Consider the following 26,935-nt stretch of genomic DNA (forward strand, 5'->3'; position numbering starts at 1 on the left):
CTTGCAAAACCTCAAATCTGAGGGGACCATGAGAACACAAAAGAGAACAGGAGTAGACAGGGAAGGTGGAAGAACCTGGAAAGGTCTAGAAACAAGACAGGAGAGGATACCCCAGAGGAGTAAAGGCTGCTAAGGGGAAGAGGGATGGGTGGAGACTAAGAAAAGCATTTAGGGAATCTGGGTCATTTTCCAGGAGGCTTTCCTGGGGACAAGTGGGACCAAGTGATTACAGAGGGTTTAGCAACGAGCAAGCCCTAAGTCTTCCAGAATATTGTTTTGAGTTTCTTAACTTCCCAGAGATTTCTTTAAGTGTAAAATGAGGAGGATAATAGTTCCAGCCTCACAGGGTTGATATAAGGATTAAATGAACCAGTGTACCTGTCTCTGGGAAGGGGTTGGGGATTAATTGGGAAGGAGCATGAATTAACTTTCCAGGGTAATAGTGTTAAAAACAAGGTAACAGGCCCCAAATGGAGTCACTTATGATAAGCCCTATGTCACCAAAAGGAGACTTAATTACAGTTTCAGCCCCTCCCAGAAATGGAAATCTTAAATGCCCCTCATCACCTAAAGGAAAGTGACTTTGCCACACCCAATCTACTTTTTGCTACTATAACTTCCTTGTTCCCACTCCCTTTTGCCTATAAAACTCTTTAATTTTGTACAGCTCCTTGGAGTTCCTTTCTGTCTGCTAGATGGGATGCTGCCCAATTTGTGAATCATTTAATAAAGCCAGTAAGATCTTTGAAATATACTTGGTTTAATTTTGTTTTTTAGCAGATTTGGTGGCAGTGGTGGGATCCAAAGGAAACTTCTGATGGCTCTGGGGACAACAAGAAATACAAGCATTGGTACCCATCAACCCTTTGCATTCTCTTTCTCACCATTTCCAAGGGCCATGGGTAAGTTCCTCTTGGTTCTGAGCTCCACTCTTTTTGTGTCAAGCTCCTGATTTAATTGGCTTTCCAGTCCAGAGCAGGTCAGCTTGAGCTAGCAGATGGCTCCATCCACAGCTCAAGCCTCTACCCTTGGTTTAGTCCACAGCTCTTCATTTAAGGGGAATCCCAGTCCACAGTACTCTTTTGTTGGGGTCTGCTGGTTCTGTTACTGGTGGATCCAACCGGTGTTCCAGGTTCTTGTCCCATCACAGAAAGAATTCAGAGACAAGACATAGAGGTTAAGAAAAGTAAAGTAAGGATTTATTAAAGGATGGATAGTACACTGTCAAGGGAGAGCAGGCAGGCTCATGTGAGCAGCTGCGCTGAGTTTCTTTGGCAAGTTAGTTACATAGGGTGTAAAATGAATGGGCGGAATATTCATTTAGGAGGGAAGGGCTTGGGGTCATATTTCCTGATTATCATCCCAACTCCACCTTCCCAAAGGGAGGAGGGACTTTTGTCCTTATTTAGTCTGGATTGGAAGTGTCATGGCATCGCTGCATGATGGGTACTTCTGATCTGCAAGGCTAATTTTATTGAAATGAGGGCATAATGAGCAAAAGGTTACATTCTGACACTGGAAATCCCTGCCTTTTCTGATCTTTCTTTGTTGGTCTCCAGGCCAAAAGGTGTGGCCCCTTATCAGCCCAAAGATTCCTGCTTTTCTTTCTCTGCCCAGGGGCCCCTGGTGCTTACATGATGTATGTGTTCCTGCATTTGGCTTGTGCCCCTCCTTTTTGCCCAATTCCTGCCATTTGGTCTGTGTCCCCCTTTCTCTGCTCATATCTAGCTATTTGCCTGCTCTAACAGTTCAATCTTTTCCCAAGTCCCCAGTTCCACGTTGGGATTTGCTGGTGGTGTGCAATCTTAACCAGGTTACTGTTGGTTTCTGTTAATGTGCAGATGAGGCCAAGGCTATTGCTAATAGGAATCTCAGAAGCCTAAATGCCACAGAACTGATGGGCACAGGTGGAGCATTTAAAAGCTGTTAGAAAAAAAAAAAATGGCTGTTAGAGCACTCACCACAGTCTTATAATAAGTTGGTCATGGAACCGTGGGTTAGATTGGCACTAAGTCACTGGCGAACCTCAAGAAAATTTCTGTGCAACGAGGTACACTGTAAAACAGCACACAGTCTCCAACCTGACAGCACATCCCTCTCAGGTATTAATTTGGCTCCAAGAAACCCAAGGCTTAGGTAAAAAAATGAGATCGAGTTTCAAATAACTGAGTGCGCCACCTACTGGTACAACTGCTTATTTAATATCTAAGAACCGTGGCCCTGGAAGCTGTAAATGTCTACAAAACTGGCAAAATCATACAAAGAGAATCTAGAATTACAATGGTCATTATGATAAAGGGTCCAGTTAGACAAGAGCATTTATTTAAGAAGTGCATTTGAAAGCAAGGGTTCCCAAATCAAACAGAATAGGATACCTATTGTAATTGGCATACAGAAACCTCCAAAAGGCTTCCAAATTCCATAATCGCTTCTTGAAAGATTCATTGCAAAAGGCTGATGAAAAATTAAAGGCACAAGAGGCACTTAAAAGAAAAGACTATACAAGACTGAGGCAACTCTTACTGCTGCCCTCTATGCTCCTTTACTTGGGTACCTCTGAGTCAACTTTCCACTCTGAAGAGACTACAAGACCATAAACAAAAGTCCACCAAGTCAGTGGCCTTACAGATGTCCCCACATCTACCCTCAAAGGAGGGCCCCCCTTGTGGGCTCCTCCCAGTGTTGACAGGGTTCCTGAGGGATTTTCTAGTACACTGCAATTTTATTCCCTCTAACAGCCTAGGGGAAATTAAAATTAAAATTATTAGACAACCTTGAGAAATTCTGGGAGATACTGGAGCCTGAAGATGGGATCCTGAGAAAACTGATAAAGTCAGTGAAGAGTGAGAATTATTATCAGATTCCACTCTCCTGAATCTCTGTCTGTAGCAGAGAGAGAATAAAACTTGATGCTGTACGTACCTTTACTGTTTGTCCTGGTTGAAAATTGACAAATTTTTTTAAAGGAGTTTTTTTTGTTTTTTTTTTTTCCCCAAAGTAGCTCTGTGGTTAGATATTGGCCAAACTGGAAGCTGATATTTAGAGCCTGATAAGAAATTTGTTTAGGCCTTCTTTAAGCTAAATGTACCCAGAGGGAAAGAAAAAACAAACAAGCAAAAAAACTTCTGAAACCTTTGTGGAAGGATTTACTAAAATACTTCAAAGACATATAGCTCTAAATCTAGAACATAGGAATACTTTTGATTTCCATCTTAGTTGAACATCTTCTCCCTGATAGAAAGAAGCAAATTGAGAGACATGGAGTTGGATGTGTGGATCAATCTATGATGTCATTTAAGTTACAACTCAATTCCTCAAGGAATTGAAATAAATTGTCCCTACCTTACAGATCTTTGCAAAATCAGAAATGTGGCTCCAGAAAAAATTCAGTCCACCTGTCCTTTTTTTTTTTTTTTTTTTTAACCAATCCCTCTTCTCCTTATCTCAAAAGGCTTATAAATATTGTAAAAATTCTGGCCTTAGAAAACAAAAGTCCTTGGGGAAATTACATTCTTTCCCTGTGCCTTTGAGATGTAAATATTCATACCTGGTCTTCTCTAGGGGTTCTTACCTAGGTCATCTCTCTGAAATGCAAACTTCTGGGGGATAACTCTTATCAGAAGGAAAACAAAAGTTTAAAAGGTTATGTGGAACAGAGGCAAATGGAAAATCTTGTCTCTTCTCCACAAATATTAGTAAAAAGCTTTGGTCATCTGAGCAGATAACCTTAAATTATTCCATCTACCAAAAACACAATTTGGTTCCAAGTTCTTTTATAACTAACTTTGTATATTCATACTTGATCCATGGCTAAAATTTTAGAACAGAAGCTATAAGCTCTGTTTACATCAGTCTGTATGTTTATATGTGTCTACAGATATATGCTGTAGATGTGTGGTATTTTTCTATCTTAAGAAGGTATTGTCAAAATTAATTTGTAAAAGAATTCTATTTGACTTAGAAGAAATTAAGCATGTCAACCAAAGAAAAACACAACCTAAAAGTTATGAATTAAGTTTTATTCGGGGATCTTACTGAGGACTCTAGCCAGGGCAACGTCCTCTCAGATAGCTCTGAGGAACTGTTCTGAAGAGGTGAAGGAGGAGCCAGGATCTATAGGAGTTTTTGCTGGAAAAAAGACAGTAGTTGAATATCCAAAGATTATTGCTAATCACAAAGAACAGACATCTCAAGTTAATGATCTGAGTGCTTGTCTATGTATGGGAAGATACAAGAATCTGGGTTCATTGAAATTATTCCTTAGATATGCACCTTAACTGTCTAATGCCAGGATCCAAAGCACAGTTTTTCTCCATCCTGAATTCCCCTCAGGGCACAGCACGGGTTGCAGTGGCTAATGGCTTGATCCTTGTAGAACTGTAATAGCAGGCAACATTCTTTGTTTACTGGAATGATAAGCAACATTCCTTGTCCACAAGCACTTATATGAATTAAGGATTCCTAAAACTCTCAGAAATATAGAAAGTAATCCAAATGTTTTTGAAGTTCATGTGCTCAGAGATAATCTTTGGTAAATAAAAGCTAATTTAAATTTGTTGGTTTAATTAAAATGAGTATGTCTTCAGAGTTATTAGCATTAAAAATAATACAGGCATATAACTTTTATTCTGAGTACAGTAGTCAAATAAGTTTATGTTGTTTCTGTTACAAATTTGTCAGCAAGAAAAGCAACTTGGTATGATGAAATTTTCATGACTTGTTAAGAACAAGTGAATTAAATAGATGTAAGTGGGATAAAAATATTTAGGTAAATGTTTCAGCAATAATTATATTTTATATCTACTTAAACAGTTTCCAGAATCTTCTTGGTTACTTAAAACCTTAAAGTTACACTGAGATAAGTTAAATAATGGACATCCATTAAATATTTAGATCATTTTCAAGTAAAAATCAAATACTGGAACATTAATCACTGCAATGCACAGAAGGAAATATCACATCTTGAGACACACAGGAGTCCCTGGGCCCGGCTGCCTAGTGAGGGTCCTTAGCTTCATGCAGGAAAGAATTCAAGAGTGAGCCAAAGTAGAGTGAAAGCAGATTTATTCAGGGAGGTACCTACTACACAGAGTATGGACTGTCTCAGAAGGCAAGGAGGCCCCCAGGTATGGGGTTTTTCGTTTGTATGGACTGGGTAATATCATACAATAAGGAGTAGGAGGAATATTCTTGCTATTCTGGGAAGGGGTAGGGATTCCTAGGATTTGGACCACTCCCCACTTTGATGGTCAGCCCCAGAACTGTCATGGTACCAGTCATGGCATGAGGGGAGTGATTTTTTTAATATTATAATAAAGGCATAATGAGCTAATGACTGGGCCATCTGTGGTGTCTTCTTGGTTTTAGCTGGTTCCAGCCAGTTTTTGTTGTGTCCTGTTTTTTCCAATAACTGTGTCCTCCTCTTCATTCTTTTAATAGTTATGCCCTGCCTCCTTCCTTCCTGTCTCAACTGAACATAGATTTATCCACTTTCGGTTTCCTTTTACAAAAACCAAAAAACCAAAAAACCAAACCCTAAATATATTTGGGTTTATTAGTAAACATCTTTTGTGCCACATTGGAAAATTTACTATAAGGAAGGATATTATCCTAAAAATTATGAAATGTGTAAGAATGCTAGTGTAAGAGAGTCCATGATTACTTACTTTGTAGTTTTCACTAGAAATAGGATTCTAAGGATTAAGAATTCTAATTAATATATGTAATTGAAACTAATTAGAAATAACGAGGATGAATGGAAACAACTGTGTATGAAAAGCAGGTAAAGAAAGAATGATTGGCAATATAATTAGTTATTTGTATAAGTTCATTAAAAGTCTGTTCTCCTTATAACAGGACACAATTGGAAACCATTGGCTATATTACCAAGACTTTGACTGGACTGTCATATTTCAGAGAGATGTGCATAGACTCATGTATGACCAGACAGTTTAAGGACTGCTTGGAAAAATCTACCTGGTATCTTGCTCACAGAGTTCCTGGCAGCATTGCCAGGTGAATAAGGAAGGTCACTTCCTGGCAGGTCTAGGAAACACAGGATATTTGGGGGGACCACAAGAAGAGAGGAAATCATCCTAACTATAGATACTGCAGGTAAAAATCTGATGATGACTTCTTGACTTCCTGGCCTCAGAGGATTTTAAGCATTCAATCTAAGATTCCTTATGAAAGTTCCAGTAAAGCAATCTTTAAAAGAGCTTATATGGCCAATCACTATTCTTGCTGCACTTACATAACTAGCCATGCACGTTTAATGCAAGAGTATTAGCTTTACTCTGATTATCTTTGGTTAAAAGAAATGGGGTGATTGTAGAGAGAAAAATTAGGTATTAGATTCTAATCCTTTGTCTTTGAGGTTGTAGTACATGCCTATAAACTGGACTGGATCCTGAATTTTTCTGTTTCCTCAAATACCTGGCTAAGATTCTCCAAACTAATGTTTCCAATTCTCTCTTACCCTTCTGATTTGGAATAACTAAAAACAAAGACTGCCCTTGAATTCCTTGGAAGGGACTATATCAGGTCCTCCTCACTACTCAGATGGCAGCCAAACTTCAGGGACTTGAACAGTGCATCCACATGTCCCAATTAAAAAGGGCTCCTTCACATTCTGAAGTGCACACCAGCTGGAGACCTCAAAATCAAGAAAAAGAAGTGGCCAATATTGAGGTAGACTGCCTCCTGTCAAGACACTAGATTAAGGACAATTTCTATTCCTCCTTCCCTCTCTGACCATCCTTTTCCTAATTCTTATATCATGAAGGTCTCAGGCCCCTTCAAAGGGAGGTAATCCAAAATCCAAACAACTGTTAGACTTGCCACATGCTGATGATTCTGTAGTTCTGCCTGCCACAAACTTCTTCCTGATTTCCAGTGCCTCAGTTTCTCAGGAAAAAACTCAGCCACCTCTCTATCATGTCAGACATCGTAACCCCGGGAGTCCATTTCCCTGTGTCTGATTGACAGCCCCAAACCTGGGGAAACTTGCATCCAGGCTCTGGACAAAGAAGGGGACACAAGGGAAGGGTAGCCAGAATAAAAATGCCTGTGTGGTCTACAGACCCTTAAGTTTTACTGGTCTCCATGACTGTCACCTTTCCAGTCCTGAGTCACAGACTCAAATGGGAATTAACACAAGGCATTCATGAATCAAAATTAGTTTCCTTTGATTCCCTTGGCTAGGAGTAATTGCAAGTGAGGCTATGATCAGGTATCTCTTCTTAACTCTTGAAAACATTGCAGAATCTGCTGCTAAAGCAATAGCTGCCCCAAAAAGGTCCCTAGACCCTCAGGCCAAAGTAGTTTTTGATAATGTGATAGCCTTTGATTATCATTTAGCTGGGCATGGAGGTGTCTGTACTGTGGCCAACACTACTTGCTGCACCTAGATTAACATTTCTGGGGAAGTTGAGACTCAGCTACATAAGATTGCTGAACAAGCCAGTTAGGAAAATGACTCCTTCAACAGGGTCTCTTTTTGACTTACTTGATTTTTATTGGTTTGGGTCTTGGAGACCATGGCTCTAAAGTGCACTACAGACATTGGGAGTTATTCTGCTTATAATAATCAGATTGTCTTCTTGTATTCTCTCAAAAGCTTTAACTGGATGAATGCAGCTGCCAACCACCATACAAATGACCTCCCTAAGACTAGAATGTCAGAAGAGGAACAAAGAGAATGACTGCAATAAAGAACGTGAACTTGAAGTTGTCAACTGTGAAAACCACAGAGATATTCAGCATAAAGACATCATGACCTGTGACTACCACACAGGATCAGCAGAAACTGGGAAAACTTCAGAGCAGTAGTTGGGAGTAGCACTAATGGCTTAAATTTTGATCACATCTCTCAAGCTGAGAGTCTGATCAAAAGGGGGATATTGCTGAAAACAAGAAAACAAGCCCCAAATGGGGTCACTTATGCTAAGACCCATGTCGCCAAACTGACACTTAATTACAGTTTCTGCTTCTCCCAGAAATGGAATCTTAAACCAGTCAGTCATGAATTACCTGGTCAGCACTAGTGAGGTAATCTGCCTGATAGACCCCTGGCATGCCTTAAAGGAAAGTGATCTTCCCACAACCAACCCACTTTTTACTGGTATAACTTCCCTATTCTATACTCCCTTCTGCTTATAAAAGTCTTTCATTTTGTATAGCTCCTCAGAGTTCCTTTCTATCTGCTAAATGGTATGCTACCCAATTCATGTTGAATAAGGCCCACAAGAGCTTTGAAATTTACTCAGTTGATTTTTTTTAAACAAAAGTATGCTCTGTATTATTCTTTCTCAACAGGGGCAATATTGTCCCCAACTGGGCAAAAATTGGTTCTTGGATATAGGCAAAAGACAAAACAACAACAAAAAACACATTTCAAAGGGTTGGATTTTAGGTCCTTAAGAAAGATACTCCTGAGTTATAGGATATATATATACACATACATACACACACACACATATATGATGGATTCATAATTTTAAGCTTTTTAAGGTAATTGTTCTGGTAAGGGAGGTGTTGGCTGGAACAAACAAAATTCTCTTGGCAGTTCTGAGCTTTTACAGGTGGGCTTTGAGCTTTAAAGGTGGACGGCCCCTCTTAGGGAAACTGCTTTAAGCTATTAGAAACCATGCCAGAATTTGGTCCAGTCACTACTGCAGGGGTTTGAATGGAGTTCTTCTGAGAGTTCTTTGCAGTTCTCAACATGCAAGCTTAAGTATTTAGGGATGAAGGGTACTGGTATCTTCAATTTATCTTTCAGTGCGTGAAAAATAAGACGGATTGCTGGATGTAATAAAGCAAATATAACAAACATTACTTAAAAGAATTTAGTGCCCCCCTCGCCCCTTCCCATGAGAATATGAGCTCCTGGAGGGCAGGGGTTTGGCGGCCTGAAACTTGGTAAGCAGTCAGTAAATAGTTGCGGAGGCAATGAACAATACTTCAAAGAGCTTATAACAAGTAAACGCTCAATGAGCGGAAGCGTTCATGATGCTATTGTTGCAGGCAAACCGCAAGTTCCGGCAATGGAACCGAGGCCCAGATTGCGCGCGCAGGCCCGGCCGAGTCGCTCTGGCCGCCTGGCGTCTCTGCTCTGTGGTGGGTCCTCCGGGCCGTGGAGCATGCGCGTGGCTGCGCCCTCCGGGATCGATCGCTATGGCAGCGGCGTCGCCGTGGGTCGGGCCTTCGGTCTGGCGCCCAGGCCCTGCCGCCCCAGCAGCCGCCTGCACCATAGCCTCTCGGGCATGAGCCGGGCCTCCCGCTGCCGCTCACCGCCCCGCCCGCCGCTGCTGCCGTATCCCGACTGTGGGCACGCGCCGGGATCATGCCCCTGACCGCCTACTGCTACCTACGGGTCGTGGGCAGGGGCAGCTACGGGGAGGTGACGCTCGTGAGGCACCGGCAGGACGGCAGGCAGGTCGGCGGGGTTGGGGGCCGGCAGGGGACGGGGGCAGGCAGCGGTTCGCCGACGGCGCGGTCCAAAGGCTGGGCCCCGCCTATCTGAAGGGGACGCATTTCGGATGGCACTTCCTCAGGGGAATCGCCCCAGACCACCAAAACTAGGCCAGGCCTTCCTGTCATATGTGCCCCCCAAACTCCCTGAAGTTCTCTTTTGTGGCACTAGTCGGTGCACACCTTCCCGTCACTCCTGACTATTCCGTGAGAGCATGCATTCCCAGGACCTAATGGCCCTTGGCCAGTAATCCTCCGTCAGTGAAGGCCCTGTATTACGTTGACCTGGGGACCGCTGGACTCTCAAAACTCGGCTCATCAACCTTCCCTCCAAACCTGCTCTCACGGTTTCTATTTCGGGGAGGAGCACCACCAACCAGCCAGTTGCCCAAGCTGGGCACTTGGGAGTCATTCTGGGATCCTCCCTTCCCTTCCCTTCCCCTACCCCACCCCACTCGCTATTCGTCTGTCCGCTTAGCCAACTGGCCTCTTCTTCATTTCCACGGGTACCTCCCCAATCCCGAATATCATTATCTCTAGTTAAGCTATGGCCATGGCCTCCTGCTGGCCCTCCCTGCCACAGGACTTGCCCTTCTCCAATACATCACTTTCATTGCAGTCTCAGTGATCATTCTAAAATTTGCCTTTGATGTTGCACTTTGTCCCATTACCCTCAGGGTAATGAGCCAGTTCTTTAATGTGGTTTATAAATAGTGTGACCGTATAATGTATTGTACAAACTGGATATTCCTCTGAAAGGATGCACTATTAATATTACACCAGGACAATGGGACTGCCCCGGACAAGCTGAGAGGAGATGTCCCCATAAGTGTAAGGTCCTCTGGCCTATTTTTCCGTCTCAGGTACTGATCACTCTGCCTTGAACACAAGCTCAGGCATAAGAGATTTATTCAGTAGGCAATGGGGAGGGGATCATTGGATTTGAGCAGGAGTTTACATTTTACAAAGCACATTTATGATTGTGTTTGTTAAATAATGAGTTGTATGTCTGTTGGACGATACTGATTTTTTTTTTAAAGTGAGAATAATTTTGGATGTTGAGGATATGTGGTATTTAGCCTTATTGGGCCACAGATCCTTTTGTGTATCCAGTGCAATCCATGGACCCATTTTGTCTGCAGATGTATATTCGAGCCATGTTATATGCATCTTTGTAGGGAGAACTTAGAGGTTAAAGAATCTCTACCACAGATTTTATGATTGATTCAGTGGTATGTTAACTTGGACTCATTTTTAGCCATTAATGAAATTGTAAAATACAGAGGGAAGGGTATAATTTTTTGTGCCATCCCCCCCACCCTGCTATAAGTTTAATCTGCAAAAAGTATCATGAGTGATAACAAATCTTTATTCCAGTTTTGTGCTTTGTGAATAACAAAATGAGTAAGTTATGTGGCAGGCTCCAGAAGTTTGGTTTTGAGGACACTCAGGAGAACGCTTAAATACTTTTGAATCTGTAATACTGTTTGTTTGCATGTTGTAAAAACACATGTTTTCCTTGTAGTATGTCATCAAAAAGCTGAACCTCCGAAATGCCTCCAGCCGGGAGCGACGAGCTGCTGAACAGGAAGCTCAGCTCTTGTCCCAGCTGAAGCACCCTAATATTGTTACCTACAAAGAGTCATGGGAAGGAGGGGATGGTCTGCTGTACATCGTCATGGGCTTCTGTGAAGGAGGTGATCTGTACCAAAAGCTCAAAGAGCAGAAGGGGAGGCTTCTGCCTGAGAGTCAGGTGGTGGAGTGGTTTGTTCAGATCGCCATGGCTCTGCAGGTACTTGCAGAACTCACAGCATCCCACTTGCTCCCAGGTGACAGGTGGATGGCTGGTGTATTTTAGGAAAATAATTCCCCAAATGTTTACAGGGAAAAAAAATGTATTCTTTTAAAAATCCATTTATGAAGTGGACTTAGTCCCTCTTGCTGTAGCATTAGAATGTTTCTGAATGAGTGATATCTATGTTGAAGCAGACATGGATTTTGTCTGATTGTCAGAGAAGCCAGTTCTGTGTTCATTTAATATGTATAGTAAAGGGCCCTGAGTTGGTATGACCATGTTTGTTGTCACTGTTGATAACATTGCTATCGTTGGTCAGCTATGTCATACTGAATGGTGGTTGGGCTAATTAATATGCCTACACTGTGGGGATCTGGGCTTTAACCCTGCTGTGTAGAGTGAGTGGAAATGTGAAACATGTTTGTGTTTTAATATACACATATTCAAAACTGAGACTGTTTATGAAATACCACTCTGGAGCTGGGCAGACTTGTCCAGAATTAATTGACCTTGTTGTTTAAATCCTAAGACACTCTCTCTAAATAAAAGTGATCTTGTTATATTTGAAAATGTATTATGCTGAAGATTTCATGAGTCTGATAGAGATGTGCATCTAACCTTGTATAAGTTGTCTTTCTACCTCAAGAGGGACTTTTTAAGCATATTTTTAAACTGGATCCATATAATGCTAAATGGTATAGTTGTCAAGGCACCAGGGAACAGTTGTGAAGGAAATTGGGCAAAGTAATGCATGGAACTTAATTTCTTACTTTAGAAAGTTGTAAATTAAGTTTTTAATTTAAAGATTATAAAACAGTATTTTGATGTATAGGTAACTGAGGCCCTTTAACTTATACAATTGTTGATGGTATATAAGAAGTCAGGAATAAATAAGTAGATATTTAATAAAATTTTATTTCTGTCCTCAGTATTTACATGAAAAACACATCCTTCACCGAGATCTGAAAACTCAAAATGTCTTCCTGACAAGAACAAACATCATCAAAGTGGGCGACCTAGGAATTGCCCGAGTGCTAGAGAACCACTGTGACATGGCTAGCACCCTCATTGGCACACCCTACTACATGAGCCCTGAATTGTTCTCAAACAAACCCTACAACTATAAGGTAGGATTGAGCTGTGTACGCCAGCTCACCTCGTCTCTAGGACAGTATTCATAATTTCAGAACCCATCAGAATAGTCAGAAGAACTCTCTGAATTGGTTTAAGGCAAATGCCTTTTTTTTTAAAGAGGAAAAAAGTAAATAAGGCATTCTGATATTTAACCACTTACTATTTTTATTTTCTAGTCTGATGTCTGGGCTCTGGGATGCTGTGTTTATGAAATGGCCACCCTGAAGCATGCCTTTAATGCAAAAGACATGAATTCATTAGTTTATCGGATTATTGAAGGAAAGGTAAAGAGTTCTGAAACTAATTGTTTTTCATATTTGGAGCAAGGTTAATTTAATGCAGCTTTGTACGTAGCTACTGGCAAAAGGGAGTAATCATTGATGTTGTGTGGACAGTTAAGAATGATGGGTCCGTTCTGTGGGGAAGGTTGAACAGGAAGAGATAGGATTGATTTTTTTTAATATTAATTTATAAAGGTGGCTCTGTGGCTCTGAAGTATTGGCTTCTTGAAAACCACCACCTGGTAGCCACAGGATTTGCAGGTGCTCTGAGAGACTATTGGTAGCTTCTTCTAAGCAGTTTATGGTTATTTTTTAAGCCCCATTTAAAATGAGTCTACTCTGTTTGAACTTGTTGCTCCTTTGATAATTGTCACAATCACTAGCAACCAGTTAAAAATGGCATAAAGCATTGTCTTTGGTATAGATGCTAGAATGACCAACTTTGTATGTTAATTTCATGAGGCTGGTTGCCCCCTGCAGTGTTAAGTTTTAAAACTATAAATCACAAACTGATTTTAATATTGTACCAAGACTCATTTAATTTTTTAACTTGAAAAATATTAAACAATCCAAAAAAAGTAAAAATTGGCCCATAATTCTGCTACTTAAAGAATTGAACAAGAAAGGAGTGAAATTCCCTTTTCTGTCCATTGATTTCCATCCCCTGATGATAACCATTGCTAACAGTTTGGTGTGTAGCCTTCCTTCCCGGCTTCCCCCTGTCTTTATACAGACATAACTCTGGGTGTGTATATGCATGTATACTTTAAAAAAGTGACTGAAGTGGAATCAGGCTACACACACTGATACACAATCTGCTTTTTGGACTAAATATACGAGAGACATCTTTCTAGGTCATACCTGTAAGTCTTTTATTTTTTAAAGGCTGCCTAGTATTTTATTACAAGGGTGTACCATACTCTATTCCACAAGTACCCTATGGGTGGCCATGTACATTGTTTTCAGTTGTTCCCTGCTACGAGAACAATACTGCAGTGAATATCCTGGTACATAAATCTTTAGAAACTCCTACTCTTATTTCTGAAGGAGAGAATCCTCAAAGGAACTGCTGGTTTGAAGGATATACTTTTATAATCTTACAACTTGCTGTTGTAACCAGGACACATAAACTGGTATTTTCTGCTTCTGTGGATAATGATTTTAAATAAATATTGGGAAACCTCTGCTTTCTTTTACCTTGCTTCACAAGACCATTAGTCATAATTGTGGTATTATTTCTCTTTGTAGCTGCCACCAATGCCAAAAGATTATAGCCCAGAGCTGGCAGAACTGATAAGAACCATGCTGAGCAAAAGGCCTGAAGAAAGACCTTCTGTGAGGAGCATCCTGAGGCAGCCTTACATAAAACGCCAAATCTCCTTGTTTTTGGAGGCCACAAAGGCGTAAGATACTTCCCTTGCTAATAGCTGGGCTAAGTAGATGAAATAAAAGAGGGTGGCTTCTATAATTTTCATAATATTTCCTATCATTTTAATTTATAGTGAGTTTTTTTTTTTAAACATGAAGTAGAATTGAATGATTAGACAAGTGTTGAGTTTTTTTGTTGTTGTTGCTAAAATCAGAAATCTAAGGAACCTTTTGGAGAATCCCTTTCACATTCCTCAGAGTTCTGAGACATATTGAGTATGATTCTTTTAAGAGGACTTATGTTTCAGAAATCTTATTAAAATGAGAGATTGTCTAAGAAGCCTGTTGCATTATGTACTATGTAAGATAATAGCCACATTTTAAGAACAGTAGCCGAATTTCAGAGAGCTTTTATAAGTTTCCCTATTCACTGCTGTAACTTCTCAAGGGGATAAGAATTCTTTATTTGACTTGCAAGGCCTACTTTTGCTAAATAGCTAAGAGCTGGATGAGACCATCACAGTCTGTGCCTTTTGACATGTTAAATTTGGGAGGCAAAGCTAGAGAGTCCCCAGGGGATAAAGAAGGATCATCTTTTTGTTTACATTGCCTATAACTTCCCACCAAACAGACCTTTGGCCTTCTGCAGCTCTGGTGCGCTCCTTTGAATTCTCCAGAGGTTTAGCTGAGTTGTAAACTATCACACTTAAACAGCTGGGGACATTACTCCTGTATACATTTATTTTGCAAGTCAAAGCTGAGTGTACCAATCATTTGTACTCTCACACTCGGCAAAGTAATTGTGGTATTAATATAATGTGAAACTTGAAAATTATCCTGGTACTTCTGATTGTGAGGCAATTTTTCATAGATATAAAATTTTGGAATAATATATTTATAGAAACGTTCCAGAGATAGTACAGAGAGTTTGTGTGTACCCCTCACCCAGTTTCTCCTATCAATGTCTTACGTTACCAAGGTACATTTGTCAGAACTAAGAAAACAACATTAGTTCCTTATGTTGACTCAACTCTAGACTTTATTTGGGTTTCATCAGTTTTTCTGCTGATGTCTTTTTTCTGTTCCAGGATCCAATCCAGGATACCATATTACATTTAGTTCTCATTTCTCCTTAGTCAACTTGGGTCTGTGACAGTTTCTCACTTTTTTTGTTTTTTATGACCTTGATTCTTTTTGAAGATTGCTAGTCATGTGTTTTGTAGAATGCCCCCTGGTTTTTAGAAGACCTTTCTTTCTAAATGGAGCAGTTCTATAAGGGAGTGTAATACTTATGCACATTTTCCTTTTATACATAGAAACCTTTAATCTTCACTGTATTGATAATAACTTTTTCTTTTCTCCCTCATAAAGAAAAACCTCCAAAAATAATATTAAAAATGGTGGCTCTAAATCCAAGCCTGTGACTCCAGTGGTTTCTGGAAACACTGAATCAAATCATGAAGTAATTCCCCACCTACCACAATCTTCTGAGGGCCCCAAAACATATATAATGGTATGTTTCTTTTTAAAGGATATATGTTCTAGAAACTTATTAAAATGATAGGTTATGTAAACTAATTATTCTATGTGAAATGATTAGGCTTCACTAGAGATTCTGTTGTGTAATTAATTTGTATTTTAAGGAAAGAATACCAGTGGTGATTAATTTAGCCCACTTTATTCAAAGTGGCCTATTAAAATGTTTATGGAGTTGGTTCTGTAATAACTTTGACTTTTTTTTAATTGAAGTGAAATTTATATAACATAAAGTTAACCATTTTAAAGTGAACAATTAATTGTATTCCGTACGTTCACAATATTGTGCACCCATCACCTCTGTCTCGTTCCACAACTTTTCATCATCCAAAAGGAAACCCCATACCCATTAAATAGTCACCTCTTATTCCCTCCATCCAGCCCCTAGAAAACACCAGTGTGTTTTCTGTTTGTATGGGTTTGCCTATTATGGATATTTGATATAAATGGAATCATACAGTATGTAACCTTTTGTACCTGGCTTCTTTCACTTAGCATGTTTTTGAGGTTCATCCACATAGCATGTATAAATACTTCATTTATTTTTCTGTCTGAAAAATACTCCATTGTGTGTATATACCACAATTTGTTCATCCATTCATTCATTCGTAGATATTTGGTTGTTTTCACCTTTTGGCTATTGCTGTGAACATTTTTGTACAATATTTATTTGAGTACCTGTTTTCAGTTCTTTTGGGTATATACCTAGGAGAGGAATTGCTGGGTCATATGGTAATTCTATGTATAACTTTCTGAGGAATGGTCACACTGTTTTTTCGTAGTGGTTGCACCATTTCACATTTCTAGCAATCCATGAAAATTCCAAGTTCTCTACAACTTCTCCAACTCTTGTTTTTTTCTGTTTTTCTGATTCTAGCCATCCTATTAGATGTGAAGTAGTATCTCATTTGGTTTTGATTTGCATTTCCCTAATGACTAATGACATAGAACTTGTTGACCATTTAAATGCCTTCTTTGGAGAAATGTCTGTTAAGTCATTTGCCCATTTTTTAATTGTTTTTTTTTATTGTTGAGTTCTAAGAGTTCTTTCTACATTATGGGTACTAGACCCTCATCAGATATATGATTTACAAATATTTCCTCCCATTCTGTGGGTTGTCCTGTTACTTTCCTGATGATGTCCTTTTATGCACAAATGTTTTAAATTTTGATGAAGTCCAGTTTATCTGTTTTTTCTTTCATTGCCCATGCTTATATTTAAGAATCCTTTCCCAAATCCAAGGTTGTGAAGTTGTATGCCTGTGTTTTCTTCTAGGAGTTTATAGTTTTACCTCTTATATTTAGGTTATTGATCCACTAAAATTTTTTTATTATGGTGAAATATATATAACATAAAATTTGCCATTTTGAACTATTTTTAAGCATCCAATTCAGTGCTCTTAATTACATTCACAGTGTTGTGAAGCCATCACCGTATCTTCCAAAACCTTTTCATCATTCCAAAAAGAAACTCTGTACCCATTAAGCAATAACTCCCTATTGTTCCTACTCCCAGGCCCTGGTAATCTCTAATCTACTTTTTGTCTCTGTGAATTTGCCTGTTTTAGGTAACTCATATAGATGAAATCATGCAACTTTTGTCCTCTTGTGTCTAGCTTATTTCATCTAGCAGGCTTTATAATATTCCATGGTATGTATATACCACATTTTGTTTATCCATTCACGTGCTAATGGACATTTGCGTTGTTTCCATCTTTTGATCATTGTGAATAATGCTGCTGTAAGCCTTGGTGCACCAATATCTGTTTGAGTCCCTACTTTCAGTTTTGGGGGTGCATACCTGGGAGTGGGATTGCTGGGTCATATGGTTATTCCATGTTTAACTTTCTGAGGAACCTGTTGTTCCATTTTGAGTTAGTTTTTGCATGTGGTGTGAGGAGTGATAAAATAACATGGAAGCATGTTTTCACTCAGGATGAAGGTAAATGTTTGTCCCAGGAAAAACCCATAATCGTTGGCCCCTTGAAGACACCTACAGGTCTGAAAGGCCATACCTGCAAACCAGACGTGAGCAATACCACAGAATCACTAGCCACGATCAGTAGGGTGAATATTGACATCTTACCTGCAGAAAGGAGGGACTCAGTGAACGACGGCTTATTTCAAGAGAATCAGCCAGGACACTTAGATGTCTTTAATCAGCTGGACGGTAAATGTAACATTTCTCAAGCGAAGGAAAGGCTGCAAGAAAACACTAAGTCCAGTGTTCAACCTGGAAACCAAGTTCCCACAGGGTCCTCTAACAATGTCGCTGAAGAAGGGAATGTCCCAGTGAAGCCTCTGCAGCCCCTAAACAAAGACCAAAATTTACCAAAAGACCAGGTGAGTGATAAGAACAAGATGCTGGTTTCAGAGAGATCGGGAAGTGTGTTTACAAAGGTGTGCATTGTGTTCATTGGTTGTGCTTTTAATTGTAGTGTTAGGAAAATCAGTTATTCCCATGTAAGAGTTTAAACTTAATAGAAGCCAAAGAATAGGACCCTTCTCTGCCCTGGTGTAGGGTACTTGCCATTTACCATTTGTGTATTTTTTCTTATTTCTAGAACATTCTTCCTTAGTCCTTCAAGTGGATGGGTAGTTTCCAACAATTAGATAATATAATATTCTTTCTTGCTTTTGAAAGTGGATTGATCTGATTTTTTAAGTTATGGAATTTAAAAAATTATGTGTTGGAACCACAGGAGAAGGAAGAAGAAAAGAAAAGGAATGGAACAAAAAGATTTTGATACTAAGAGACTATTCTGAGTAAATTTAAAGTTTATTTTCTACTTGAATTTGGAAAGAAGCCTTAATTAGATGAAGCATGGTAATAGCTGAGGATTGGAGAGAAAGTCAGAATATTTGATTAACTTTACATTTTTATGTGTAAAATGTTTAAAAATGCATTTAATATGTCTATTGACTATATTTTATAATCTATGCTATATATATTTAAATGTTATATATTACATATGTTTTCATATTTAACATCCTCATATATAAAACTATTTTATACATTTATATTCAGATGTTTTTAATAAGGTTTTGTTTTTATGGAAAAGTACAACTGTAATGCTCTTTTCGTTTAAACTCTTTGGTTTGAAACCAAAATATAGTCTTAAGTGTTCTCTGAACACTGGAATCCTTAGTACTTAATAGATAAAATTATATGTGTCCTGCTTGTTCTGCTTGACTGTCCAATTATATTCACATTTGCTTCTTCTATTTCCTCTGTAATTATTAAAAAAAAATTTTTAAGTACCAATTCAGTGTTTTTAGTATATTTATAAAATTGTACAATCATCACCACTATCTAATTCCAGAACATTTCCGTCACCTCAAAAAGAAACCCCATACTCAATATTGGTCACTCTCCAGTCCTCCTTGTCCCCAGCCCTTGGCAACCATTGTCTGTATGGATTTGCCTATTTTCAATATTTCCTATAAATGTAATCATACAATATATGGCCTTTTACATCTGACTTCTTTTATTTAGCATAATGTTTTCAAGGTTGTATCCATGTTATAGCATATACCAGTATTTCATTCCTTTTTATTGCCAAATAAAATCTGTCATATGTATATTTCATATTTTATTTATCCACTCATCAGTTGATAAACATTCGGGTTGTTTTCACTCTTCACTGTGGATAATGTTACTTTGTACATTAATTTACAAGTTTTTGTGTGGACATGTTTTCAGTCATATCTTGGGGTGGAATTGCTGGGGCATATTATAACTCTAATGTTTAACTTTTTGAGGAACTGCAAAACTGTTTTCCAAAGCAACTATATCACTTTACTTCCTATCAGCATTGTGTGAGAGCTGTAAATTCTCCACATTCTCACCAATGTTTATTTTCTGGTTTTTTTTGTTTTTTTTTTTTTTTAATTCTAGCCACCCTAGTGGGTGTGAAGTGGTGTCTTACTGTGGTTTTGATTTGCACCTCCCTTATCACTAATGTTGTTGAGCATCTTTTTGTGTGCTTCTTGGACATTTTTGTACCTATTTTTGGAGAAATAACTATTCAAATCCTTTGGCTGTTTTTAATTGATTTATTTATCTTTTTATTATTGAGTTGTAAGAGTTCTTTATCAATTATAGATGTCAGTCCTTTATCAGATGTAAGATTTGAAAATATTGTCTTCCATCTTGTGGGTTGTCTTCACTTTCTTGATCATGTCCTTTGGAGCATACACTTTAAATTTTGATGCAGTCCAATTTTGTCTATTTTTCCTTTTGTTGCTTTTGGTTTTGGTGTCGTGAAGATTTCTCCCATAATTTCTTCTGAGTTCATAATTTTAGCTCTTACATGTAGGTCGGAGATCCATTTTGAATTAATTTTTGTGCATGATGTGAAGAAAGGATTCTACTTCATTCTTTTGTATGCAAATATCCAGTTGTCTCAGTACCATTTGTTAAAAGATTATTCTTTTCCCATTGGATTTTCTTGAGACTCTCATTGAAAATCAATAGACCATAAAGATAATGATTTATTTTTATACTCTCAATTCTGTATCACTCATCTATTTGTCTGTCTTTATATCAGTTACACACTATCTTGATTACTGTAGCTTTATAGTAAGTTTTGGAATTGGGAAATTTAAGTCTTCCAACTTTATTCTTATTTTTCAATATTATTTTGGTTATTTTACATTTCCATATGAATTTTAAGATTAGCTTGTCAATTTCTGAAAAAAGGCTGGAATTTTGATGGGAATTTCATTGAATCTGTAGAACATTTGCAGAATATTGCTATCTTAATATATATCTTCCAACTCATGAACATAGGCTAGGTTTATATTTTCTTCAGGTCTTCTTTAATTTCTTACGATGATGTTTATTGTTTAAATATATAAATCTTAAACGTCTTTTGTTAAATTTATTTCTATATATTTTATTCCTTCTGATAGTATTGTAAATGGAATTGTTTTCATGACTTCACTTTCATAATGTTCATTGCTTATGCATAGAAATACAATTAATTTTTATGTATTGACCATGTATCCTACAGCCTTGCTTAACTCATTTATTGGTTCTGGTATCTTTTTTATAATGGACTGCTTAGAATTTTATGAATATAAGATCATATCATCTGCAAATAGACATAATTTTACTTCTTTCTTTCCAGTCTAGATTTCTTTTATTTATTTCTTTTCTTCCCTAATGGCCTTGGCTAGAACCTCTAGTACAATGCTGAATAGAGGTGATAAGAGTGGACATCCTTGTCTTGTTCTTGACCAAATTTCTTCCTTATGCCAGGCTTTTAGAACAGGTTTTCTGTTTATTTTCTTTGATAGAATGTCATATCCAGCATTTCCTCTTTTTTTTTTATGTCATTATTGTTTTGTTGTTGATAAAAGTGGAAGAACTTTTTTTCAGGATCACTTGGATTTCATGGAGAAACTCCTTAAGTCATTTGTTCAATTACTCATCTATATGTAAGCTTTATTTTGAATAGCCTATACTTAATACCAGCAGAGAAACATTTATTTCACTCTTCAGAATTGTATCAGTCATTGTTTATTATCTGGGTATCCTTGTTTAACTAGCATATCACATTGCTCGTTTTTCTTTCTGAAATGCACCACGTAGTGGGCTCTTGATAAAAATGTGCGGATTGAATGATATTCAATTACCAGTGTCCATCTACTTGAAAACTTAGATATTCTGATAGTCAAAAATTATATTAAAAAATTAATATAAGAAGCAATTTTATTTTAATATTTGATATACATTAGTTTCTAAAACCAGCTATTCAAATAAAATACTGAGTCGGTGGTGGTCTTTATAATTTTAAAGTTAATTTATTTGATATTTACAACTGCTAGTAATAGCTTCTGGTTTCTGAGCATCTAATATGTGCTAGAAATATCCTAAGTACTATAGTGTACCATGTTCTCTAATCCTTCAGCAGTGTATGTGAGGCATTATACCCATTTATAGATGAAGAAACGGAGGTTCGGAGAGATATGACTCCATCTGCATCCTAACTCAATGGTCTTTTCATGGTGCTTTTTAGAATACATCCAGATAACTAATGTTTACGGGAAGTATGTGTGTATTAAATTGGATTTCATTTAAAATATTTGTTAGTTTTCTGGATAGAAAACCTATTTAAATTTATAAAAAGATTTAAAAACTAAATTGAACACCAGTAGTTCAGGTTAATAACAATCTGTGTATTTTAATTAAAGTAATAATTTTATTTAGGAAAAAAGAAAAAGAGCCAGAATATATAGATAACTGATGTCAGCATTTTATCTTTATCTGTCAACACTGAAAATAAGTATTCATTTTGAGAAAGACAGTTCCTTCTTTCACTTGTAATTTTTAAAGTAGATACAGAGGGTTTGACCGTTTGGAAGTTCAAAAGACTTAATTATTCTATTTTGGTGTTTTTTTTTTATTGTTTCAATTTATTATTTTTAAGGATCAAGTTGCTGGTGACTGTGTTATAGAAAAACAAGGCAGAATCCACTTAGGTTTACAGCCACACAGCTCTGGGTCTGAACCTTCCCTGTCTCGACAGCGGCGGCAGAAGAAAAGAGAACAGACTGAGCACAGTGGGGAAAAGAGACAGGTCGGCAGAGATCTCTTTGGAGTAAGTGATTGTGCTACTGCTTGGGTAATAGACTTTAGGAAGCTCCATTCCTATTTAGAATGATTAACAGTTGCCAGAAAGGTACATACAAAATGCAAGAAGCATATGAAAATGGGTGGAAATGGCAAGATTCTAAATATTAGTTTTCAAATGTCAGTGAGTTGGAAGCAGAGTAAGGATTTTATCTTCTCCAGCAAATATGGACAGCTCATTTTGAGACTTAAAGGAACAGGCTACGGTAAATCTCTGATTTCTCTTGTGTCATATTGATGAACAATTTCTCACTCAATTTCTGCATAAGATCGTGTCAACACCTCATTTCTGGAAGTAACTTTCACAGGCACCCTCTCTATAAGTTTCTTAAATGGTCCTTCACTTTTTTTTAAATTGTTTCATACTTTTGAAATATATTTTAAAATGCCATATAGCAACAGTTTTTTTAAAAAAATCATTTTTATTGAAGTACAGTCAGTTTACAATGTTGTGTCAGTTTCTGGTGTACAGCACAATACTTCAGCCACATAGGAACATACATACATTCATTCTCATATTCTTCTTCACCATAGGTTACTACAAGATACTGAATATGGCTCCCTGTGCTATACAGCATAAACTTGTTGTTTATGGTCCTTCACTTTTGACAGTCTCTTTCGCCCAAAATGCAATGTTTTGAAGTTTTTGAGAGCAAATCACTGACAAGTATATAGATTTACTGATAAAGGGCCTTTCGAGGTGGATGTTATGAAACTGATAATCTCCCCCTCCTTTTTCATTATTTAAGTTTCAGGAGACTTCTCGTCTTTTGCCTTCTCTTCTTACTGTTGAAAAAGTGGATGTCACATCAACACAAAAAGATGCTGAAAACCAAAGTAGAGTGATCAGTGGGTGTGCGAGAAGATTGAGGAGCACTGAGATATCATCATCGAAGGTTCGTGGGAGTATGTGTTGGATTTTTTTTCAAACCTTTTATAAAGCTTTTTGGTTGTAAAATCCTGCATATATTATGAAGTTCTGTGTTAAAACATCTTAGCCTTGCTTTTCGCCATCACTGGAAAGCAACAAATTTGTGATTCTCAACAGAAGCTTTGATTGAAGTGGACAGATTCTATAGTCCCAGGGCTGGTCATTTTCAGTTAATTAAGGAGACGAAGAGGATTCTGAATATAGGAAATGCAAAATTCCCCATTTCCCCTTCGAAAAATGAGTATTTCCTCGAAATGAGGGCTGTGATCATTCCTAGCTAGTAGCTATAACTATAATGTGAACTGGGTTCAAATGGATACTCTTTTAAAGGCCTGTGCAAGGTCTTTTCCTGTAGTGCTGGCTGATACGTTATGCATTGTAGGTGTTATAAGAATAGTGAGTAGGAATGGAAGTAACTCTGACTTTCTTTAAAAGGACCGACCATTATCAGCAAGAGAAAGGAGGCGTCTGAAGCAGTCTCAGGAAGAGATCTTCCCCTCAGGTAAGGTTGTTCTCTTTCCTTCATCTATTGAAGGTTGTTGGCATGGCTTGTGGACATAGCATTGGTTCTGATTGTGAGGTGTTAAGGATTTTCAGCATCAGTAATCCATTTGGGAAACCAATTTGGAAGAATTTTTGAAATTTACTAGTCAAGCCTTAAAAAAATCAGCATAGTATTGGATCTGAAACTTGTATTATCAGAAGAAGAGGATATTAAAGAGAGCAAGAGGGACTCAAAGTGACAGTAACTCTTGGGAGATTTCAGACAGGAAATCAATGGGGTGAGTGTTTAATTTGTTTCCATGTTCAGAGTCTATTGGTCAAACAAGTGCTCTCTTCTCAGGAACAGAGAGAGGAAGCCAGGAGAATGGTACTGCCCTCGGCTGAGGGCTGTGATCATTCCTATTACTATTATCTAAAGATAATATATTCTGGCAGTTTCCACTTACTGAATGCTGGCTGTTTCAAACATTATGGTAAGCATGTTAAGGGCATTATCTCATTTCATATTTTGCAGCTGAGGAAACTGAGGCTTAGAGGGGTTAAGTAACTTGCCCAAGGTCCTGGGGCTGGTAGACATAGAGCTGAGATTTGAACTGCGGTGTCAGATACCAGAGTGATGATGAATATGCTGTTGAAGTTCCTTCTAGGCTGGCTCTGGCAGGGTATCTTCTACACCCAGTGCAAAGCCCTCTTCTGTTGAGGCCAGCCTGCCATGAATAACCACTGAGGATGGTCACTTTTTCAGGTCCTTCAGTGAGGACAGCCTCTCTGAGTGTAATGGGGCCAGGGAAACCACAAGAGGAAGGCCATCCCACCCTTTCTCGATGGTTGTCTTCTGACTGCAGCGTTGCTCAGGTACATTACATAGTCCTAAGGGAAAAGGTGGGCATGTCTGTATCTGGCAAGCCTAATACATTAAACCTCATAAATACAAGCCCTGTTTATTTCTGGGACAGTCCTGGCTTAAGTTATACCTTTCACTCTCCTCTGATAAGGAAAAGAACTAGTCAATAGTAATTAAAAGGATTATGTTTGCTTCATTTAGGAAATGAATTTTTCAGACACTCTTGTAAAGAATTGGCAGCCTAGGTTAATATCTTTCTTAGATAGTCTTTTAAACAAGACTTCCAAACGGTTTCCACTAGGCAACAGTTTGTTTATTCTGCTGTGTTACTAGTATACCTACCAACCTGGCCCGATTTTAGGCTCATTTGCTGATCGTTTCTTGGTTTCCTGTTTATCAAAGTACCTTACCTTTCTGCCTAGGGATGATGTAGGGGCACCATCTGGTGGCTAAACGGATAATTGCAAAGTTTTAAACTCACGTTTACTTTTCTGTGTAATAATACCCAGGGAATAAGTATTCATTTTTCTGTATTCTAGTTTTTGATGTTATTTCTAGGAGCATATTATTTTAAAAAAGAAAAATAAAAATTCTTCCCTTTAAAGTAATGAAGTTTTTTTTCTTTAGCAATAGTCTGTGATTTAGTTGATTTACTAATTAAGATGGTCCTCTTTATTTTCCCAAGTTATAAGGTTTGTGTGTAATTATATCAAATAATCCTTTAAAGCATTTAAAAAAGAGTCTCACATGTGAGCCAACTGATGTTGCTTTTATTTAGATGGCATTGTGTTTAGTTTAAAATGCCAATATTCTTTATGGTACCAGCCTTCTGCTTAGAAGTTGGAATAGCAGAACTGTTTGTCCACTCTCTTCTGGAAGGGAAATTTCTTCAGAGCTGAAACTTTCCAGGGCCTTATAAAACTTCACCTTGATGGGGAAAAAAAAACTTAATATCTTTAGACATCTAAAATTTTTTTAAAAGCAAACAAACAAACAAAACTTCACCTTGATGTTCCTCAGGCTTCACTTATGAACTTCATGGGTGAACTGGGACATCATTTGGGTAAAGTAACTTAAATTTTTATATCCATTAGTTCTCCAGTGAAATTGGACCTAGGTGCACATTGTGTCTAGACATTACCTCCAAGACTGTCTCATGTATTACATTCTAGTTATGTTGTAATATGGAATTTTGTTTTTCCAAACATTAATAGGAAGGGAAACCTACCCATTGTCTCTCTGAGGATGAATTAAGTTCTTCTACAAGTTCAACTGATAAATCAGATGGGGATTCCAGGGAAGGGTAAGTTCTTGTTTTTCTGTCTTCCTTCATAAATTATTTCTGTTTAAATTAACTGTAAATGTACATGTATAGTAGCATTCAGACCTGTAGTACTGCAATTGATAATGTTATAAATGATTTTTGGTATATACTAGAGCTAAAAACCTCTTCTAGTGAACACATCTGATTTTCATTCAGAATTCTTACAGAATGTTTCCTTAGATCTGTGGGTATAGGTTTCATCAGATTTGGAAACAGTTTGGCCACTATTTCTTGAAAATTTTTTGGATTCCCTCCTGCTCTAAGGATTCTAATTACATGTGTATTAGATTGTTTAAAGTTGTCCCAGTTCACTGATGGTGTTCATTTTTTTTAGAAATTTTTTCCCTCTGTTCCATTTTTCATAGATTCCATTGCTATATCTTTGAATTCACTAATCTTTTCTTCTGCAGTATCTAATTTGTTAATCCCATCTCATGTATTTAACACATTATACTTACCACTTATAGTTCATCGTGGGTCTTACTTATCTTCATTGCCTCTCCTTAAAATGTTAATGCTTTCTCTACCTTGATCATATGGAATACATTTATAGTAACCATTTTAATGTCCTTATTTACTAATTCTCTCACTTGTGTCACTTCTGGATCTGTTTGTATTAACTGATTTTTTTTCTCTTCGCAAATGTGTGCTATTTTCCTGTTTTGTATGTCTTTTTTTCTTTAATTAAAAAAATTTAACACCTTTATTGTGATATGATTCTTGTATGGTAAACTACACATATTTCAGGTGTATAATTTGATGAATTTTGATAGATGTATACACCAATGAAACCACCACCACAATCAAGATAGCTAACATTTCCATCACTCTGGTACTTTTGATTGGATGCCAGACATTGTCAATTTTACCCCATTAGGCTGATATTTTTATATTTCTTTAAGTATTCTTGAACTTTGTACTTGATGTAGTTAAATTACTTAGAAATAGTTGAGCACAATTTATACACAGAACCCAGGGCCTTTTCTTTCTGGCTCTCTCCAAGATCCCTCTCTAACTTTCCAGTGGCAGTGGTGGTCTCGAACTCTGTCCATTGGTTCTGCAGGCCAGAAAGACTGTGAGTTTTCTGTTGTACTTTAGCTGCCCTGAGGC

The 26,935-nt window shown here is 37.8% G+C and overlaps 1 protein-coding gene across 2 annotated transcripts in view; it reads left to right on the forward strand.

Moving 5' to 3' along the window:
- The window catches only part of NEK4 (NIMA related kinase 4), a 49,150-nt gene that overhangs the window by 9,309 nt on the left and 12,906 nt on the right, over nucleotides 1-26,935 (forward strand). Inside the window, exons 1-12 of one of the 2 annotated variants that reach the window (XM_031470524.2) lie at nucleotides 9,114-9,436; nucleotides 10,997-11,263; nucleotides 12,196-12,393; nucleotides 12,577-12,684; nucleotides 13,930-14,084; nucleotides 15,421-15,562; nucleotides 17,521-17,928; nucleotides 22,020-22,190; nucleotides 22,972-23,118; nucleotides 23,589-23,655; nucleotides 24,403-24,512; nucleotides 25,716-25,804. In XM_031470524.2, coding sequence (XP_031326384.1) covers nucleotides 9,344-9,436; nucleotides 10,997-11,263; nucleotides 12,196-12,393; nucleotides 12,577-12,684; nucleotides 13,930-14,084; nucleotides 15,421-15,562; nucleotides 17,521-17,928; nucleotides 22,020-22,190; nucleotides 22,972-23,118; nucleotides 23,589-23,655; nucleotides 24,403-24,512; nucleotides 25,716-25,804 — 1,955 coding nt within the window. In that variant the 5' untranslated portion in view covers nucleotides 9,114-9,343. Of the gene's footprint in view, nucleotides 1-9,113; nucleotides 9,437-10,996; nucleotides 11,264-12,195; nucleotides 12,394-12,576; nucleotides 12,685-13,929; nucleotides 14,085-15,420; nucleotides 15,563-17,520; nucleotides 17,929-22,019; nucleotides 22,191-22,971; nucleotides 23,119-23,588; nucleotides 23,656-24,402; nucleotides 24,513-25,715; nucleotides 25,805-26,935 lie in introns of those variants that run through there. The other variant, XM_031470525.2, reaches the window with a different exon arrangement.

This window comes from Camelus dromedarius, chromosome 17, assembly GCF_036321535.1.
Source record: "Camelus dromedarius isolate mCamDro1 chromosome 17, mCamDro1.pat, whole genome shotgun sequence".
NCBI classification, from domain to species: domain Eukaryota; kingdom Metazoa; phylum Chordata; class Mammalia; order Artiodactyla; family Camelidae; genus Camelus; species Camelus dromedarius.